General features: G+C 38.2%; 3 protein-coding genes across 3 annotated transcripts; 2 read left to right on the top strand and 1 right to left on the bottom strand.

Moving 5' to 3' along the window:
• Positions 1-231: 231 nt before the first annotated feature.
• Positions 232-1,594, top strand: LOC120131687 (protein LIGHT-DEPENDENT SHORT HYPOCOTYLS 6-like). Its single transcript, XM_039148620.1, has one exon. The coding sequence runs from the start codon at positions 734-736 to the stop codon at positions 1,445-1,447; it is 714 nt and encodes a 237-aa protein (XP_039004551.1). The 5' UTR covers positions 232-733; the 3' UTR covers positions 1,448-1,594.
• Positions 1,595-8,888: 7,294 nt separating this feature from the next.
• Positions 8,889-11,312, top strand: LOC120131352 (transcription initiation factor TFIID subunit 15b-like). The gene is made up of 6 exons (XM_039148358.1): positions 8,889-9,116; positions 9,274-9,391; positions 9,537-10,236; positions 10,411-10,561; positions 10,640-10,712; positions 11,118-11,312. Exons 1-6 carry the CDS (start codon positions 8,978-8,980, stop codon positions 11,218-11,220), a joined length of 1,284 nt encoding a protein of 427 aa, XP_039004289.1. The 5' UTR covers positions 8,889-8,977; the 3' UTR covers positions 11,221-11,312.
• A 1,104-nt stretch (positions 11,313-12,416) lies between these two features.
• On the bottom strand, positions 12,417-14,459 carry LOC120131626 (protein FLC EXPRESSOR-like). Its single transcript, XM_039148576.1, has 4 exons — positions 13,911-14,459; positions 13,041-13,219; positions 12,884-12,951; positions 12,417-12,618 (listed from the first exon to the last, which is right to left on the bottom strand). Exons 1-4 carry the CDS (start codon positions 14,405-14,407, stop codon positions 12,460-12,462), a joined length of 903 nt encoding a protein of 300 aa, XP_039004507.1. The 5' UTR covers positions 14,408-14,459; the 3' UTR covers positions 12,417-12,459.
• Between the last annotated feature and the right edge of the window lie 7,505 nt (positions 14,460-21,964).

Genomic DNA, 21,964 nt, shown 5'->3' with positions numbered 1-21,964 from the left:
TTACGTCATATGCTCTAAACTTTACGGTATAAATGATGAATGTAATCTAAAATAGATCTCATTCCAATACAAGGATGAATGAATGATGAGGAGTAAAAAGGAATGGCGGGGCCGCCCAGGTCAACAGTGATTATATTGAGGGCCGGGCCACCATGTTCGATATTTATCATATATTCCATTTCTGCGTGAATCAACCCTCTACTCTATCTATACATTTACATATCCCAGTTCAATTCTTAGTCCACAGGACAACAGGTTAAATCTCATTTCACCCTTTTTCCAGGCTAATTTCTAAAAAGAAAAGAGAGTAATTGTAACGAGTTGTATTCGCCCGTCCCATCATCCGTTTGTTTTTGGTTTTCTTCGTCTGTCTTGATTTCCTTTCTTCATTCAAAATCATTTATCCTGACTCTCCTAAACACGAATAGAGGGAAAACAAACAGGCAAATCTTTCCCGTGAAGATCCCAAAGGGCCGGGGACGGGGTGGTGAGCCAGTAGTTCTTTCCATGAACCCTATACACTATTACTCCTTGCCTGATCAAATACAAGCCTTAGCTATAAAGAGATTGCAATCTGTAAGTGATCGATCGGTTGAGAGCTTAGAATTTAGATAGATTAGGCAGAGCCCTCCCTCGGCCCCTCTTCATTCTCCGGCACCTGAAATCTAGACAAATAAAGTCCAAGGTGGGAAGCTGATAATCGGAAAAAACACCAACCCTTTTGTTTTCGTTAATGGATCCTGCTTCAGTAGGGGGTGCTTCAACCAACTCGAATAGCATAAACGAGAGTTCAACACCTGGTGTAGTTATAGCTACAGAAACGCCGCCCATGGTTTCACAGCAAGGTGGAGCTGGTGAGTCGTCTTCTTCCCCAGCTCCACCGAGTCGCTACGAGTCACAAAAGCGTCGAGATTGGAATACTTTCTTGCAGTACTTGAAGAACCATAAGCCTCCGTTAACACTAGCTCGTTGCAGTGGTGCCCACGTCATCGAGTTCTTGAAATACCTTGACCAGTTTGGCAAAACTAAGGTTCACATGACGGGTTGTCCTTATTTCGGACATCCAAACCCACCCGCGCCATGTTCTTGCCCACTCAAGCAGGCCTGGGGTAGCCTCGACGCGCTGATCGGACGCCTTAGAGCTGCTTATGAAGAAAACGGTGGACACCCAGAATCAAACTCTTTTGCAGCAAGAGCTGTGAGGATTTATTTGAGGGAAGTGAGAGAAGGACAGGCTAAAGCTAGAGGGATTCCTTACGAGAAGAAGAAACGAAAAAGGTCTACTGTCACAACTACTGCTGTAGGTGTCAATCTGTCTGTGGCTGCCGCTCAAACTGCTGATGGTGGTGTGGGTAGCGGCGGTGGCGGAGTTGATAGTGCTGGTGGAACTGCGGCTAATGTTGGTACTGCCACCTCCGCTTCTGCTGCTCCAACTACTGACGTATAGATTTTTCTTTTACTGAATTCTTTTCTCCTCCTCCTAATAGCCGTTTTATATGATTATGAGGTATATATCTTGGGAATTCTCTCTCAATATTGGATTGATGTCCCATGAACCAAATTTAGTTAAAAATCTAGTTTTTATCTTTTTCAACTGATCTCCCAATTTTTTTTCCCTGTTTGATACTTTTTTTTATCGTCTCTTGTTATGCATGAACATTACTACTACTTCAAACTAGTTCTGAAGGCGTATATGTGAAAGTGAAGTGAAACACAAGCAGTATCGATAACAAGTTTTAATCGATTGCTTTTTCCATTTTGTCCGAGCTGTTTTGATAGACAGAGTTTAGGAAGGAGAAAAAATCCATATCTGTCTTGTTTGCTTCTTCCTCAACAAGAAGCAAATGGGTAAGTTTACATCCCATCATGTCACCATGGGAACTTGGCTACCTATCATCATTGATATTGGTTTTCTATTCTCCTTTTGACCTGATAAGCCCCAATTACATGCATGCATTTGTATGAAATTCATTACAAAGATGAAAACCCATATTTTTAAAAGGAAAAAAAAAGTAGAAAATTCCAGGGATTTCCTTTGGGTTATTCTTCTTTCGTTGTCATTACGGCCATACATTACACAATGTAGAAGGAATCGACCATTAAATCTTCAACAGTTGCATGCCTTATCATAAAGAAAAAGAAAGCCTCTCAACATCTTTTATCTTGTTTGCTTCCAAGTGTAGGGTTAAGATTTGTATGTAGCTAAGAAACCTCAAAGTGCGGAGACATGAAGAAGAATGAAACACGCACGCGCGCGCAGTAATTGGCCAAATCTTTTGCTACAACAAGATTTCGGGTTCAGCTGGGCCTCCCGGCTCAAAGGTCAAATTCGAAGTCTATAGTAAATGTGATATATAAGCACACGTGACGTGCCCCTCACTGAAATTTGACATATTTGCAGTGGTTTACGCTTCTGAGTTTCAGTGTCAGGTGTTGTCCTTTATTATATCTTTGATCAAAGATTTTGGGCCCTGAGTTGTTTTTTCTTTTCGGATCTCACCCTCTCTTTTATTTATCTGTTTTTTCTCCGATCCTCTCAAGCTCGACCGCGCACAACAAAAGCATATATTGGCTGAAAGCATCAATGAATATTTAAAATAACCCTAGTGATTGCTGCCATTAATATTTTTTTATTTGGGTAACCACCACTCAGGCCCAGTGTGAAAGGGACCCGTAGCCAACCCTCCTTTATTTCTTCCTTCCATTATATGTCATTGCATAATTATATAGGAATATTATCTTATTATTAATTATATCTGATATCACACCCAATTTGTATAATATTCCGTTTAGCTATGATAACCTAGATACACCCACCAATCACTTTCCAACGGCCCCCAGTTTTCTATTCGTTTCTAGACCCCATCCAATCCATTTTGGTCATTGCTTCTTTTCAACCATTTTGATCCGCTCTGCAAATAGTTGGGGAAACTTTCTGCTCTTTACGTCGCTTGACGCCTTTGAACTTTTATTTCTAATATCATTTTGTATAATAAAGTTGAGCTTAATTTGAGTTATCGATTCCAAATGTAAAGTAAAAAAAGGATGCTATTAGTAGATCCCTTTTGTCTCTAAATCTTATCGTCTAAATATGTCCACGTACTCTTTAGATATTTAGCATCTTCAAAGCTTTGTAACGTAGTTCGAACCGCAAGCTTTTAGGTTTTGAACTCAGCGCATCCACTTTGGTTTTCAGTAGTTCTCAAACTAGTAAATTAGGGAGTGAAAGCTTTGCTCATTTACTCGTCTCTACTTGGGGATTTTCATAGTTTTCGAGGCCAATGGCCGACGGTACTTCATTTAATTTTAAGAGATGGATTGGAGAGAGAAAGTGGGTGGGGCCGTGGGGTTCTCTAGAGCCACCTGCCTCGGCTACTCTTGTCTAACTCCACCGGCAAGTGTTAATATTGAGGTATGGATTGAAAGGAATATATAGTTAATTTATTTTAAAGCTCACAATTTGCATCCAAAACAAAAAAGGGAACCATGCCCCTGTTTTATACCCACAAAATTGAACGAACAACGCCTCAACACGTGGGGTAATGCCCTAACCTTCATCGTTTTTTAAACCATAATCCTTTACGTGAAACTGGCCAGTGTAATCATCGGGATTTTGTCGATAGCCCAAACTTTAAAGGGCCCTACGAACCCTTTACTGCGCTTTGCTGTTTTGCAGTGATATGCTATTCACTTCATCTATCTGCTTACCAAACTCGGGTGAGTTTCTTCCTCGTACCATCTGTGTAGCATTGGGATGCAGTAAAGAGCCTGAGGATTGCGCTGCTTTTTGTACACAAGTTACAGGGTCGTGTTTTGGGACAGCGATGATCTTTGTCTTACAGTTAAACAACTTTGTCGAGTTCCAAATATTGTGCCATTGACATGCTTTGAAGCCAAAGCTTGTAAGAAATCAAAGTAAAGGCATGAAAAAGCATGGCGACAAGTTCCACCGGGATAAAGTTTCATAACACTTGTTCGGCGCCATGTGGCAGCAACCTTGGGAAACGAATTAATCACTCAGCTTAGTTGAATAGCTTTAATGATTTCAATTTCGTACCAAATTTAATTAATTATAGATATGCCACTAGCAAGTAGTTGAATTTAAATAAATATTTTCTAAAAAATAAATTTAGGGTGCGTGATGTATTAAAATGATTTTTTCATTTTAGTTTCCGTCTTTTATCTTTAATATCCTAGCCGGGCACATGAATTAATTTGATAGATAAGATTTGTATTCCATATTACGTATACAAATAGGGATGAATGTAAACTTTTATATCGGAATGAATTTATAAAAGTTTTATGGAAAAATATATAAATTATATAAATTTTCAATTTTTTTAGAGAATTACAGTCGATATCAACCTCTCTTTACCCATTTTATTTATAAAAATTATAATAAATCGTTGATAGAAATTTATGGTGTTTGAATAATGATATGTCTTTTTTGTTTTAATGATCAATACTGAAATTGACTAAACTTTATATACATGAATTAACAGTAAACTTAAATTAAAACAAAAAAAGAAATTGAAACTTTTGAATAAAAATAATAAAATATATTTTTTATACATCTAGGTGAATACAAGATATATAATATATATTCAAATACTCTTAATTATTTAATTATAAACGTTCATATATAACCCTAACATTTGATGTGTCTGAACCTTAGATCTCAAAGTGTAACAACGAATCTATTAACCACCGATATCACATTATTTGTGCGTGATAGAAAGGCGCACATACTTTAAATTTTAAGTGTGTGTTTAAAGCTTGCCAGAACCATTGGGAATGGAGTTGGGGGGGGGGGGTAGGATTTTAAAGAATGGTACATCATACTTGTTTCTTTTACCACGGCCTTACAATTGGTATGTTGAATGTAAATTAGTAGAAATAAGTTGTTCCACAACAAGGGAAAGGAATGGTTGGCCAAAAAAAATTGAAAAATGGGAACAATTAGGGATTACGTGATGTCTAAGGAAAAATAACCTAATATAAGGATAAAGAAAGGAGCAACCAGATATGTTAATTTTATTTTAACATTTTCCGGTGGAGCGCTACTTAAAATGTTAATTTCACTACCTAAAATATTAATTTTTTTAACATTTCTGGTTGCAACCGGAAATGTTATGGAGAAAGTAACAACAACAACAACAACATAACCCTATTCCCATATGCAATGGGGTAAGAGGGAGGTAGGGTAGTAGGCTGCCCCCAACGTCAGGTTGAGAGCAGCTTCCGTGGAAGACCTCCGGCAGTCAGAAAATTAAAAATAAAGATAAAATGCAATGCATGTATAAATAAATAAATAAATACATAGTTGACCACTCTTCATATGCAGTCTTCGTATGCGTGTCTGTAATGAGAAGTAATCCCTGCAAATAAATCTCTGCGTAAAAATATCTGCATACAGACAGAAGCGTAAGACCCGACTAAATTTAAAAAGAGGAAACATGAAGAGAAGGATACACAGAAGTCAACGATAGCAAGCTACTTGAAATGAATGAAGTCAAAAGGGTTAAACTAGGGATGACAAACGGGTACAATTTCGTGGATTCCGCACCGCATCCGCTCCAATTGGAGCGGGGATGGGTATAATTTTAGCGGGTAGTAGGCGGGTGTGGATTTATAAAGTGGTACCCGTCGTGGGTGGTGGGCGGGTAATGGGTTTGAGACATTACCTGTCCCGCATCCGTCTGCCCCACATCCGCCCCGCCCAGCTAAATATCTATTAAATTTTGGACCATTATGAATTTAGGTGTAATTTTAGAGACTAATTTATAAATTTTAATATTGTATAATATATAACATATAATTTAACCAAATATTAAGGATATTTAGTCTTTAATCTGATATTTAATTAGGGAAATATTCGGCTCTTTGATTAAACCCATAATCCCACTAACCACGTCACTTTCCATGTTCTTTAGCCCATACTGCTCATCCAAACACAAATTAGCCGTACTATATGCATTAACATCAAAAGCAGCAGTTTCCATGTTCTTTAGCCCCTCAAAAACCCATATTAGGTGCTCTATGAGCATTAACATCGAAAGCAACTCAACAATCCAGATCTGTAACTACATGCTCCCTACAATCTGTCTCTATAACATTCGTAGAGCCACTCCTCTGACAAATTGAAGCATGCGTTGCTACCCCATCACGAACTATCTGGGAACCAACTCCAACATCCCATTAGTTTGCTGTCAGGCGGGTCTAGATGAGTATGTCGCTAATGGGTAGTGGGTGTGGGGATGGATTTGAAAATGTACCCGCGTAGGCGGGTGTGGATTTGAAAATTTGTACCCATCATAGGTGGTGGGCGGGTGGTGGATTGAAAAATATTAGGTGGGTATGGGGATGGGGAGGGGGTATCCGCACCCGACCCGCCCGTTTGCCATCCCTAGTTAAAACCTAAATTAAGGCAACACTACTCCGCTACCCTAGTTATAAGCCTTCATAAATTCCAATGACAAAAAACGTATAAAAAGTAGAGATCATGTAAATTTCTACAAATGCATTAAAAGAAGACAGAGATGATACACCCTATGGATGTGACCCGCACTACTCGGCTACCTTGGTCTTAAGTCTCCATACTTTCCTATCAGAGGTCATGTCCTCGGTAAGGGCTAAATCCTTGAAATCAGATATCAAGCAGTCTTCCCACTTCCGCCTTGGTCGTCCTCTCCTTCTGGCACCGTCGACTGTAATTGACTCTACCCTCCTGACTGTATCCGACGATTGCCGCCTAAGGACATGATCAAACCACCGTAGTCTTCCCTCCCTCAATTTTTCGGATACATGCACCACCCCCAAGGACTTCCTAATAGCAGAGTTTGGTGTCATGTCCCACAGAGTCCTACCACATAACCATTGAAGCATTCTCATTTCTGCGGCCTCCATCTTCCTTACGTGATCCTTCTTGATTGCCCAACATTCTGATCCATACAACAGCGCTGGTCTTATTGTCATTCTATAAAATTTTCCCTTAAATTTTAGAGGCACCTTCTTGTCACATAAAACTCCAGTTGCAGCCCTCCACTTTAGTTATCCCGCCTTTATACGGTGTGTAACGTCATCATCCACACCCCCATCTTTATGTATCATAGACCCTAGGTACTTGAAACAATCATTTGAAGGGAGAACGTGTCCTTCTATGCATACTTCTATTGAAATTAATATTTCTGTAAAAGTTAAAATATTAACGTATTAAATAACGAAATTAACATTTTAAGTAACAATCTACCGAAAATGTTAATTTTTTTTAATATTTTCGATTGTACCTTTCTTTAATCTTATATTAATTTACCGTACAATATAACTACTCGTTACACGGATTACCGTTTTAGTGTTTTATGACAATTCTATTGAAAAGGGAATGCGACAGCAGTAAGTCCCTGGCTGCTTTGAAAACCTGTTTGTTCGGTCGCCGACAGCATCTCTGGGGCATATATTTCTCTAACAAATTGCTTCGACTGTTTATCATTCCTCTTTATCTTCTCTTAGGGTGGCAATGATGCAGGACAAAGACTATCGCCCAATACATCACCAATGCTTCCCTTTTCCCACACTTGGATTTATTTCATAATATTAATAAAATCATTATTATTTAAAAAAAAAAGATGTTTGATATAGTTATAATCATCTTCTTTTTTATAATAATTTAAATGCGTATTTGTATTGTAGGATTGGACTGAAGCAAATAGGTGGAGACAACTGTTCTCCTTAAAAATTTCAAATTCTCATATATTTTAGTAATGTTGGTTATATTTTCTTATTGATAATTGATATTTTTCCCTAAAAATTTATAAATTCACCTCTCATAAGTTCACATCTTAATATAAAGATCATGTGTTCATCCTTGTATATTTCATATATAAATATTAAATGGTAGAAGAGAGTATTATTCACTCTAAAATTTCAAATTCAAATAATTATATTTATAAGACGTGTGCACGTTTTCAATGTCTAAAAAATTCCTCAACGAATAAAGTAAATAAAGATCAAAACAGTTTGATAACCGGCATTCAAATAAAATAAAAGTTGCACCGAAATTCATCTAGGATGGATGTGAACTACAGTTGCAAGGGCCTGGACCTTGGGCTTGGAATGAGGAGCCAGTTTCAATGTACAGCAGTCCGTTTTGATTTCTGAAGCCCAAAAACAATGCCGGTTAGGCTTCAAACTATAAACACAATCATAGGATTAAAAATATGGCAGCCAGTCAAAAAATACACTAAGGCCCCCGTTTGGTTTAAGGAATATTGTATTATCCGGAGAATGAAATCTTCATTCCTCGTTTGATTGGCCGTTAATCTCATTTCCGATAATCTTTTATTATCAACAGTGAATTTTTTAGGGTATATTATCGGGAATGTGATTACCTCCCTTCCCTCAGGTATTATTAGATTACCAGCATTTTAGACTAAAATGTACTTAAAAAAATTTTCTTTCAAAAATATCATTCTTCTGTCGTTGAATAATCAAAATTATACAAAGGTTAAATTACAAATTTATCTTTAAACTATTTTAGATTTATAAAAAAAACTATAATTAAAATTTTATATGAAGTTCAGGAATTAAGATAAAATTTTACCCTTTCATTAAACTTATTTATCTTTTCAATTTTGTAAAAAAAATTATATAAATTCTATGATAAATTAGTAATATTATAGTAGAATTCAAATTATTAAAAAATATATATAATAAAAATAATTTGATCAAATATATATTCTAATAATCTTTTAATTATTTAACAAAAACCAATTAAACACAAAATACAAAATTTCGTATAATTTATTCATCGATAATCTTTTATTCCCTAGGAACCAAACGCACCTAATAAATAAGCAAAGCATGGCCTTTTATATTTCACATCACACTACTCCAATTTTTATTGCACCCTAGATGCATCTTTCTCTTCAAGGGGGATAAGATCAAGTATACCCAAAACCCCTAGATTCATCTTTAAAGGATGTACGGTCAAGGAGGCGAAGCTGCTCCGCCTTCATATGCTGGTGGACATGGCGGTTATGGAGGGGACCCTGGTTACGGTGGCCGTGGCGGCGTAAGAGGGGGAGGTGATGGATACGGTCGCAGTTCTCAAAACCGCGGTAATTTTCATCGTGGTTAATTGTTTTCTTTTTGTTGATTTGTGGGTTGCTGTTGTCGACCGTAAGTTTCTCGTAGTTGTTTTTCTGGGTTGGACGGTGATTGATCCGTCTTTTACCTTTGTTCTTGTTTTCAATGGATTGGACATGGATTCTGCAGGAGGCGGTGGAGGCTATCAAGGAGGAGACCGTGGTGGAAGGGGTGGCGGTGGAAGAGGGGGTGGCCGTGGAAGAGGAGGAGGAGGCAGAGATGGTGATTGGCTTTGCCCGAACCCCAGGTATTTTTATCTTTTCCATGGGGAAGGTCCCCTCGTTCTGCAGTTGTACTGTTAGTTTTAGACAGCTAAATTTTGGTTTGCTGATATTTTAATGTTAGCGTTGGTTGCCTGCCTTTGTGAAATTTAAACTGGTATGTTTATGTAGCTGTGGGAACTTGAACTTTGCAAGAAGAGTTGAGTGTAACAAATGCGGCGCATCCTCTCCTGTGGGTTCTGGTGATCGTGGTAGTAGTGGGTATAACAGAGGTGGTGGTGGGGGATATGGTGCTAATCGTGGAGGTAGAGATGGAATAAGAGGTGGATATGATAGTGGGAGGAGTAACAACCATGGAGACAGAGGTGGAAATTATGATAATAGGAGTGGTTCCTATGGAGGAAATCAAAGAGGGGAAGATGGTGGGTATGGTCATGTTCCTCCTTCGGCACCCAGTTCTTATAGTGGCGGTGCTGGTGGAAGTTACCCACCTCCTCCTAATGCATATGATGGGAATACAAATTATGGAATGGGTTCAGTGCCTCCACCTACAAGCTATACTGGTGGACCAACATCATACCCTTCATCTTATGGAGGCCCTGCAGGTGGTTATGGTGGTAAGGGTTTGAGTGATGCAAGAACCGGTGGTCGGGTTGGAAATCCTGGTGGATATGACAGCGGTTATGGGTCTGGTGGTCCTCCACATCAGGCAGGTGGTTATGGTGGTCCTTCTACTGATGCACCAGGTAAGATCAAGCAATGTGATGACAACTGCGGGGATTCTTGTGACAATAGGAGAATCTACATATCAAATTTACCACCTGATTGTACTATTGAAGAATTAAAAGACCTTTTTGGCGGCATTGGACAAGTAATGGTCATATCTTATATTTTAAATCACTGTTCTTTTGGATGGGTATTATGCAATCTATTGCATCCTGGTGTTTTTATTTTATTTCCAGAGCTGATATCACTTTTGTTTAATATAATTGTGCATTTGATATTTGCTTTATTCTGTTCCTTGTTTTCGTGGTCACTTGTTTAGGTTGGAAGAATTAAGCAGAAGCGTGGATATAAAGATCAGTGGCCATGGAATATAAAAATATACACTGATGAGAAAGGAAACCCAAAAGGTGATGCGGTTTTGTCTTATGAAGATCCTCAAGCTGCACACTCTGCTGGCGGTTTCTTTAACAGTATACAACTGAGCTTTTCTTCATTTAGTTTGTTACCTCAAACGTTTGTCCTAACACTTGTGGAATCTTCTTTCTTAGATCATGTCATGAGAGGCTATACAATCAGTGTGGCAATGGCTGAGAAGACTGCGCCTAAAGTACATGATCATGGGTATCATTTTAACCTTGGTTTTTTCTTTAGTTCATATATATCTTTAATTGTTTCTACATGAAGTTTATGAACATACTATGCCCATTTTCTCTTTCTGCTAAATTGTATGTTACCATGCCGAATTCCTAGTTTGAAGGTTTTGCTTACTGTAATTTACCAATTACCAATTGGAAACCAAATCTCAAATGATCACCTCTAACTACTGTTAGCGGCTTTCTTTTAAAACTTGTGCGTGGTTTGCGTATGGTATTATTAGGTTGTCCCTTAAGCTTGTTACTGTATAGTAAACAATAGAAAGTTTACCTAAAATTATGTCCTGTTTTTAAAAAGGTCAAAATGTTCTTGGCTCATATAATATAAATTGTTTTTATTGAGGCTACGTTGTTGAATGGTGTTATTTGACAGAGGCGGTAGAGGTGGATATGGTGGTGGTGGGGACAGGCGCAGGGATGGAGGTTCTGGGCCAGATAGACATCACTATGGTGGAAACCGTTCACGTCCATACTAAGAGACTTTCAGCTTCCAGTATTTTATGTACTAAGAATTATTATCTAAGGGTTGTAGTTGTCCCCATTCACAGGGTTGTTCTTGAACAGGAGACTCAGATGTAGGTTGTTCCCTTGTTTGGGCAATACTACTTTTTCTCCTCTCTCCTGTCTACTGTTAGATGGAGGGGGTTTATTTTAGGCACTGGATTGATTGGATTTGTGTGGATCCTTTTATAGAAGCAAGTGGATTAACTTCAAATTGCTTCCTGCTATGGTAGGTTGATAATTTCAGGTGAGTGCTGCTATTTCAAATCTCATATACCCTTTCATTTGGGAATATCCCCTTGTTGGGGGATTTGAATTTGTTGCTCTTCTCCTCATCATTTGATGTTGTGGAACTAACTTGTGAATTATAAAAGCATGTGTATAGATGATGGGGTTTTGCTTCCCATGCTATGAAGTAGTTTTTATTAGTTGCTTTTGAAAATTCAAATTCATTAAATGTTGGACAATTGAAGAATCAGTTTTGGATCATTGTATGGCAGCATATACTGATCACAATCCTGAGGCCTTATGCTCTGATGTAGGCAAATAGGTTTCTGTTTTGGGCTTGACTTCTAACCCCAATAATGGTAGTAGTTTTTATATGCTGAATGCAATTGTGCGTGTAGTTTTTCTCAATAAGTGGTTGATTGGCACGGTATGTTGTTGAATATGGCATTCAATAATGGATCATGCACGAAGTGGCTACTGCGAGTTTCCTCAAGTATGACAAGTTAGTTGTAGGATAGTGGATGGCGAGTTTTGAGTATTATGGTCTACTTCATGATGCTTTTCTTAGCTCTGACCTATGAGTTGGCTGTGTTAGCGTTTCAATGAGTGATGGTGAGCTAATCTGTAGCCCCTTTAGTTATGTGGCTAGGGCAGGAGACATTCCGAAGTACTCTTTTTTTTGGTTCAGCAGAAAACCATATTAAATATTAATGGATGGATGAAGCATTTGAACCCTGCTCTTCATTCCAACAATAATTAATTCATTTACTTCTGTTGCTTGATTATATGTATTATATATTTATTAAACAAGCTGCCGTAAAAGATGAAATTATTAATACGACAAATAAATAAGTTGATTCTACATGAACTTGTCAATTTCAAGTTGTGCATTATATTTGATCTAAAGCAAGTGCACATTCTCATCGAAGCATTGCCCAAGTCGTTCTAATTTCAGATATTGGATTTTATATAAAAGTTAAGAATGGTTATAGCTGAACTATTTGGTTTTCAGAGGGAATAGTAGAAACTGTTCCCGACACAGAAGGTAAACCATTCACACTAGGTGTATGAGACCCTTGGCCCTCTACAGTAACCGGGGGCATCGTCCCAGCTCCAGCTACAAATTGCGGACATGCAACAACAGCCTGAAATCAAGTATAAAACACTTCTCGATCACCCAGTTGTCAAACGGTTGTAGAACGTCAGTAGTAGCATGCATAAAACAAAGTACCAATCAACCAATCAATGTAGGCTTACGCTTCCACGGTTTCACCTTTGGAAATAAGTTGAGAACCCATGATGGGGTTACTTTCTCAAGTTTCATGCAGTCTACCATCTCCACTTATGAATTGGATTGTAGATTTAAAGTGAAATCAGAAAAGGGCTCAATATTCTCAAAGCAAAACATACCTGAGGCATGGAATAACTTCCTCCATAGTTGGGATCAATATTTCCATAGTTTCCAGTGTATGTGGGGTCTGAATGCAAGGATGTTAAAAGGTTAAGAATTTATCCAAGAAAGTTAAGATTAAACTTATCAGAGAACAAGACGAGTAGATCACATTACTTGGGTTTGTGATTGCTGTCGTTGGTACAGCTGCTGTCTCCCTTGCTCTCTGCTCTGCATTGGCAAGTTCTGAATGTAGTTTCTCTAGTTCCCGAGACACAAGGGCCATATTTTTTTCAAGTATATGACGCTGTTCAAGGTTGCTAGCACGTGTCTTCTTCTCAAGTTCAATAGCAGACCTATTACATACAAAAACATGGTTTTATAAGGTAACACCAATTGGCGTTTCTCTACCGACTAACTGGTTGATACAATTTTACTGGTTTAATGACTGTGTATTGTATCAACCACATCCATTTAAAACCACTACTCTATATGTTGGAAGGTTATGTTCTTTCAACAGTAAGTTCTTATTTACTACCTGGTGTATTGACACACATTAAACACCTATATTGAAATGAACGGAATAAGCAATTGGTTGAAGTTGAATTCACAAACCCAGAATTACTCAAATGCAACTTAAAAAAATGGGTATGTGAGCATCCATTTTAAGGCATTCTTAACAAAGCAATCACTTCCAAATACTGCATTTTCTGGTACCCTAAATCATCCTCATCCACCAGCATATAGGATGGTGTTATTTGGGGGTACACATCCCTTATCCTCAAATCTGAACAAGCTTTTCACAGTCACTTAAATTTTCAATCTTTAAATAGTTTAAAATTAAAGATAATCTCTATGCTCATTTTATTTGCAGTTAGCTTCTAGACTCAAGTACCAAATTATCATATAGCATTTATCATAGAATGAAACTGACGACTTCCTTTTCAAACCTCTGCCTTCGCAATCTTGGAATAATCAAAGAAATGGCAATCGATAATCCCCCAAATTTCATCCACAGTTTAAAGAAGAAATTTTGCAGAGAATTACCCTCCTTTATGGATTTCTTTCCTTACAGCTTCAATATCCGCCATAAGTACGGGAACTTGCTTCGCCTCCATTCTTGCCTTGACTAGCTCATCGTTGACAGCTTCCAACTGCGTCTTTAGCTCCTGGTTATCCACCATTAGTTTCTTTACATCATCCCGTACCCTAGCCAACTCAGAGGTCATCGCATCGACGGCACGCGCCTCGGAGTCCATTTTCAGTGAGCTCTCGTAGATCTCCCTCACCTCGGCGTCCCTCTCGGATTTGACGTTAGCAGCGGCCGACGATAAATGGCGGATTTCCTGCTGGGAGAGTGCAAGATCCTGTTTGAGGGCCACATGGGCCGCGGCGAGGCGTTGGTTGTCGAGGAGGAGGGATTGGATCTCGCGGTGTTGGATGGCAATTCGATCTTCGAGGTGGTGGTGTTGATGAGTGGTGTGACGTTCAATCATGGAGCGGGTTAGAGATGAAGGCGGCGTAAGGTTGTTACGACCGGCCATACTGAGTCGCCGTCGGTAGGATATCGGTTGCTGCTTTCTTTTTACCCCTTTTTATAAGCTGTCAAACTGTATAATCTTCCCTTTGTGGGCTTTGAGGCCGAAAAGGAAGTCATTTTAAATCAGTTCCTTTGTGGGCTCGCTCGACTAGAAAAAGGAAACATCAAAGTGGCACCAAAACATTATGAATAGCCCTTTTAATCTCGAACAAAATTCCCATGCACTTTTTGTGTCTCTCTCATGATGTTTCTTCAATTTGACTGGTCAATTTTCATTTAGTTTAACACCGTTTCTTTTTCTCCCCCAAACTTAAGCATTTCTCATCCGATTTAACACCCCTAATTTCTTGTCTCTCGGATTTCATGTCTCATCCATGCTGCATGCCTTCTTCTTAACGATCTTCACACTCCCTTTCTCTCCTTTTAGAGATGTTATTTTTTCTATTCTTCTTAATTGGTTGCTTAGTTGTATTTTGAGTTTTCTTTGCATTTGTAGTATTCATGATAATTACAGAAAATGAATTAGCTCTGTGCATTGTTGCATGAATCCTTGCAGCGAGAATGAGATCCCGTGTTCTTGGGTTTTCTCACTGTGGGGGATCCAGAATTTTACTTAATGGGATTGAAGGTAGAAGATGAAATAAAATAGAAAAGTAAATTATTTTTAGAAGATTGATGAGTTTTGCCATGAAAAACAAAAATGACACGGGTAGAAATAAGAGAAAATCGTCTCAGTGACCAAAAATGCCTTATAATATACGATTTTAATCAATTTTTTTTAGATTTGTCAAAATGACCAACAAAATCGCAACGCGAAATAAAAATCGCAACGCGATCCCCAGAATCGTAAATCAGTTTCCAAAATCGCAACGCGATTCTTGAAAATCGCAATGCGATAGTACAAATTCGCATTGCGATTTTCCAGAATCGCAACGCGAATATGAAAATCGCAACGCGAACACATAAATCGCAACGCGTATCCGTAAACCGCAACGTGTATCCGTAAATAGCAACGCGTATCCGTAAATCGCAACGCGTATCCGTAAATCGCAACGATAATCCGTAAATCGCAACGAGAATCTGTAAATCGCAACGATAATCCGTAAATCGCAACGAGAATCTGTAAATCACAACACTGAAATTTTGGGTATATAACTACGCAACAGCAGCAAATCATAAACTAAATCCCTAAATCGCAACTCATTTCATCTCCATCTATCACTCTCTCCGGCGACATCCGTTCCTATATCCAACGACATCCTTCCCAATCCGGCAACAGGTTTTAGTTTCGCAGCTCGTCTGTTTAGTAAATTAATTTACAACCATGAAATCATCTAATGTTGATCATGTTTGGATAGATTTGTGTTTTGGAGGGTCATGGGAGAATGTTCATGGTGTTTTACAATATATGCCTTTACCCATGAATCTTCAACTAAAATTGTCTTTACAAAATTTAACTTATGAAACTCTAATGCTACGTGTTTCAAAGAAATTGAATTTAGAGCCCCTAAGTGGATTTAGGCTATCTTATCAGAGAAATGGTAAAGTTTATTTGTTAACCGACAATGAAGATGTTGAACGATTCATTGCTTACATTAGTGTTTCACAAGATGATGTTACATTGTATGTTGTTGAACCTAGAAGTAGTACGCAACGCGTATCCGTAAACCGCAACGTGTATCCGTAAATCGCAACGCGTATCCGTAAATCGCAACGCGTATCCGTAAATCGCAACGCGTATCCGTAAATCGCAACGATAATCCGTAAATCGCAACGAGAATCTGTAAATCGCAACGATAATCCGTAAATCGCAACGAGAATCTGTAAATCGCAACACTGAAATTTTGGGTATATAACTACGCAACAGCAGCAAATCATAAACTAAATCCCTAAATCGCAACTCATTCCATCTCCATCTATCACTCTCTCCGGCGACATCCGTTCCTATATCCAACGACATCCTTCCCAATCCGGCAACAGGTTTTAGTTTCGCAGCTCGTCTGTTTAGTAAATTAATTTACAACCATGAAATCATCTAATGTTGATCATGTTTGGATAGATTTGTGTTTTGGAGGGTCATGGGATAATGTTCATGGTGTTTTACAATATATGCCTTTACCCATGAATCTTCAACTAAAATTGTCTTTACAAAAGTTAACTTATGAAACTCTAATGCTACGTGTTTCAAAGAAATTGAATTTAGAGCCCCTAAGTGGATTTAGGCTATCTTATCAGAGAAATGGTAAAGTTTATTTGTTAACCGACAATGAAGATGTTGAACGATTCATTGCTTACATTAGTGTTTCACAAGATGATGTTACATTGTATGTTGTTGAACCTAGAAGTAGTATTGTTGGGTCAGTAGCGGGTAGTAATCAACTAAGTTTTTCTCAAAACCCACAACCTTTCTCTAATCCAAATCCCAATCAACTTTCAGCACCAAATTCCAGTTTTCGTATTGACCAGTTAGACGATGATGAGCCAACAGAAAAAATTGTGAGTACTAGTCAGTATTCAAAATTTGGTCTTGGTCAATATCCGGACTTTGATATTGGTCAATACACGGATTTTGATGATGTTTCAGAAGAAGAAACAGACCCTGCGTGTAATGATTTTGATATTGGTCAATACCCGAATTTTGATGATGAAACAGCCGTTGCCGAAGAAGATATTGTTGATGATAATGAGGAGGAAGTTACGACTGTGAATGAACATGTTGAACATCCATTCTGTAATTCATATAATCCTGAAGAAGAAAAAGAAGAAAAAAGTCCCGAAGAAAAGAAAATGCCACGGGCGTATAACTGGAATATGCCAGAATTACTTCAGATACCGGAAAAAGAGTTGGTAAAGAAAGCAGTTGATTGTTACACAAAAGTTATTCGTATCAAGAAAGATGATTGTTTTGATACAAAGGAAGACTTGAAGATAGCTTTGTATACGAAATGTGTGGAAGATGGCTATCAACTAAAAGTTAACAAATCAAGCAAAGATCGTTTCGAAACAAGGTGTATGATTGACAAAAACTGTACGTGGCGTATGATTGCAAAGAGAATAAAAGATTGCGAAATGTTTCAAGTTAGGACTTTTATTGATAAACATACATGTTCAAGAACCCAAGTTTTTCCTCACCATAGACAGGTAAACAAAAAGGTGTTGGGTGGTTTTCTGGCTGAGTTAATGTTTTTGAATGGTAGGGTATATCGGGGACATGAAATTATGACTGACATGAATGCTCGGTTCAAGATTAGTATATCATATTGTCAAGCTTGGAGAGCCAAATGTTATGCCTTGGAATTGTTGAGGGGGTCGCCAGAAGCATCGTTTGCCCAACTGCCGGCTTATTGTCACAATTTAAAGCTGAAAAATCCTGGGTCGGTAACTCATATCAAAACAGATAGAGATGGACACTTTGAGTTGCTGTTTATCGCCATTGGTGCTACGGTTAGTAAATCAATATAATTTTGTTGACTCATTTTTGTTAGTTACATGCATTTCACATTTAAATGATTATATTTCTTGTGTATATTATTTTGTAGATTCGTTCATTTATTACTTGCATGCGCCCAGTTATTATAGTTGACGGAGCACATTTGAAAGGTCGATACCTTGGAGTAAACTTATTAGCAGTAGCCATGGATGCTAATAATGGGATATTGTCAATAGCTTACGGGGTTGGCAAATCTGAAACCTCTGATTCATGGACATGGTTTATGGGGCATCTTAGGGATTGAATAGGTCCTATTAGCAATCTGACAATCATATCCGATAGGGCAAACTCAATTGACAACGCTGTTAGAAGGTGTTTCCCAGATGCTTTTCATGGACTTTGTGGTGTTCATTTGTATAGAAATCTAAAATCAAGGTCTGCTGGTATAAAAAAGCACAAATTGACATACTGGAAGGCTGTAAAAGCTTATCGGGAAGTGGATTTCAATAAGCATATAAATTGTTTAAGACGTGTTTTGCCTCAGTGTGCTCAAACACTAGAAGATGTCGGGTTTGAAAGATGGTCAAGAGTACATCAACTTGGAGCAAGATATGGTTTCATGACGTCTAATAGTGCAGAATCAATCAACGCTCTAAGTCGTCATTCCCGGAAATTACCCATTACTATGTTAATGGAGTTTTTTCGAGCCTCTATTCAACAGTGGTACTACAAGAAAAGAAACCATGCAGGTATTATTTCTTTGAATTCGTAACTTATCATATTTATATATTTTACTAAGTATTGTTTATTTAAATTTACAGGAACATTGGAACATCGTGTTACACCATGGACTGAAAAAAAGATAACGAAACGTGTTGTGAAGTCAATGTCATGGAGAGTTGAACCATGTTCAAACACTTTGTTTCAAGTACTGGATAATAACTTAAATGGGCTGGTCGATCTAAATGCAAAGACGTGTAGTTGTATGAAATGGCAAACATCTGGTTATCCGTGTGGCCATGTTATAAAAGTTGCTCTTCATTTAAACCAAGATGATTCAAGCGCATACGCTATGGATTGCTACACTACAGAAGTTTATCGACAGACTTATGCCGAGATTGTCTACCCTATTCCACATCCTTCTGAGTGGGACATACCAGATAACTTACAAACAGTTTTGCCACCAGCCATGGACAGAAGGCTACCTGGCCGACCAAAAAGTCACGATCGTATACCGTCTAAGGGTGAAGAGAAGAAGAGATCGACATGTAGTCGGTGCAAGGAAAGTGGTCATACAAGGTTGACATGTGGATCACCAGTGCCATCACAATCATCTTTTCCTCTACCAAAATATGGATCCTCATCAAAATCCAAAGCTCATATGGTGTCAAGCAAAAGACAATCATCTTTAAAATCCCAATCACAACTGGCTTCACCTTTTGGGACTGTTAACTTAGGTGATTTTTAAATGCAAACGTTGTATTATGTGGATTTTATGTGTGAACTTTTAACATTTTCAGTTGAATTAATGACTCAGGCCAACCATTTTGACTTAACCAACTCTTGTTATTCAGTTGTTATCACTTATTAGGCATGCATTTGACTATCGCAACACGGAAATTACAATCGCAACGAGAGAATCGCAATGCGAAATGAAAATCCCAACATGAAAATCGCAATGCGGAAATGAAAATCGCAATGCGAAATGAAAATCGCAATGTGAAATGAAAATCGAAATGAGAGAATCGCAATGCGGAAATGAAAATCGCAATGCGAAATGAAAATCGCAACGAGAGAATCGCAATGCGGAAATGAAAATCGCAATGCGAAATGAAAATCGCATTGCGATTCTCTCGTTGCGATTTTCATTTCCGCATTGCGATTTTCATTTCGCATTGCGATTCTCTCGTTGCGATTTTCATTTCGCATTGCGATTTTCATTTCCGCATTGCGATAGTCATTATTGCCTTCAACATAATGCAGATTGAAATTAACAAAATCAACCATTACATTTCAATCAATTAAACAAGCACAAATAAGAATTATGTTCGCATCAATTACACAAATCAACTTTTACAAATCATCTTTTACAAATCAATTAAACAATCAAAAAATAAGCAATAATTCTTATTTCCAATCATCTACTATTGAATCAACTTTTACAAATCAATTAAACAATCAAAAAACAATCAATTAAACTATTGAATCAACTTTTGTAGCCATACATCATTTTCACGCAGTTCACTTCTGAGATTAACCTGCAGAAACCAAACATTTGCTCAAACAACACTTTCTACACATCTAAAACCTACAAACAGCAAATTATTGAATTCTAGGTACTTAACCAAACATTTTCAAACCAAAAGTCTATAAACTTACCAATTGTTTATGGACATTTTTATAACGCGGATGCAGGTAGGCAGCGTCTCGTATATATCGATTTAGCCATATAATACCGAAACCACAAGCCTACTGCAGCTCTATCTCTATCGGGGGGAGGTAGATACTTGGTGCTTCCCGTCGTCAAACGCTCCAACGCCAAGCATATGTGAGGACCACAATCTCCTCTGGCTCCTTCCGTTTGTTGTGGCGCGGTCTCGTCTCTAATAACTGTAATATTGAGCTTCTTTGGCTTCTTGTTTCCAAAACGAGTCCAATAATTGATCGCATCCAAGAATTTAGCCAAATGAGAGCTCCATCCCTTAATAATATCTCTTAAATCAGCCAATGATATGTAATTTATCATGCTGTCATACACTATTGTCTTAAGGGATGGGAGCTGAAGCTCGACGAGAATCTAATGTTTACGTTCCAAAACAGGGATAAACACCTGCAATCATAAGTAATAATTCATTCATTTGCGCACTTATTTCATAAAACCTTTAAACTCAATCTAAAATAAATACTAACCTTATCGACCTCCCACCATGCAGGATAAAGTTTAGCTTGTCCATTGCCCAAATCAAATGATTCATCTCGTTGATTCTTCAAGTGAACGGCGTTAAAAGACGTCGGCATAATTGTATATCGTATATTTTTATTTTTCTTAAGTTTTCTTATTATTATAAGACGTGTCACCCACGCATCGATATGCTGTTTTACAAAAAAGACATATATTAGTGACTTACATAAATTTAAAAAAAATTAATCAAATTGAAATATAAGAAAAATATAAGACTTACCCCCCATCGAAATAGCCATTGTCTTCGACCCCTAATAATACGCCCCACCAAGACCGATCAAGCAACAAATAGATATCATCGGTGAGCTTGCATATGTCAGTGAAACACCCCTGGCTCCGCTCATGTAGATACAAATCAACTGCGGTCTTAGCCCAAAGGGTGTTATCCAGAATTGTGTATGGTAGTTGTCTCCTCTCCACTTCCGATACCGGAATGGTACTGGCCGGTAACTTATACGAGAGCCAACTCTCATCCATTATGTCCGGCACGTCAGAGGGTTTCTCAAGAAGCCTACATATGACGCCATGTGAATCGGGCTCTTGAATGGTGGGAGGGACCTCTTCAATGATGACAGTGGCCTCTTGAACGGTGGGAGGGGACTCTCGAGGAATGATAGGGGGCCTCTTCAACGATAGGAGTGGACTCTTGAGGGATGACAGGCGAGTCGGGCTTCTTCTTGCGGTGTCTTCGCACTATTGGGGTGTACGGAGACTTAATAGCACGTGCACGCTGTCTGATGCGTGAACTCCGTCGTGCAAGCATAACCCGACGTAAAGCATCCACTCTATAGGGCCGCTAAATAATTAAATACAAAAATCAGTAAATAAAAACACATGATATTAAACAGTGAAAACAAAGACAAATATGTTTCAAACTTGCATTGTATTCACCCAAGTCATTATTCTATCATAGTTCACAAAATGCATCAGATAACAAAGAAAAATATGTTTCAAACTAATACCCTGAAGTTAGTATTTGTCTTTGTTTTGTCTATTGGTTGAAGTAATGCAATCCATTCAAGTTTCAATTTGCAGAAGAAGAAATAGTTTACTTTCGCAACACGAAACTTAAAATCGCAACGCGAAATGAGAATCGCAACGAGAAACCAAAATCGCAACGCGAAACCAAAATCGCAACGCGAAATGAAAATCGCAACGACAGAATCGCA

The sequence above is a fragment of the Hibiscus syriacus genome, unplaced genomic scaffold (assembly GCF_006381635.1).
Source record: "Hibiscus syriacus cultivar Baekdansim isolate YM2019G1 unplaced genomic scaffold, ASM638163v2 tig00110556_pilon, whole genome shotgun sequence".
Taxonomy (NCBI): Eukaryota; Viridiplantae; Streptophyta; class Magnoliopsida; order Malvales; family Malvaceae; genus Hibiscus; species Hibiscus syriacus.
The sequence above is the reverse complement of the archived record's forward strand: the minus strand, read 5'-3'. Positions and strand labels throughout refer to the sequence as shown.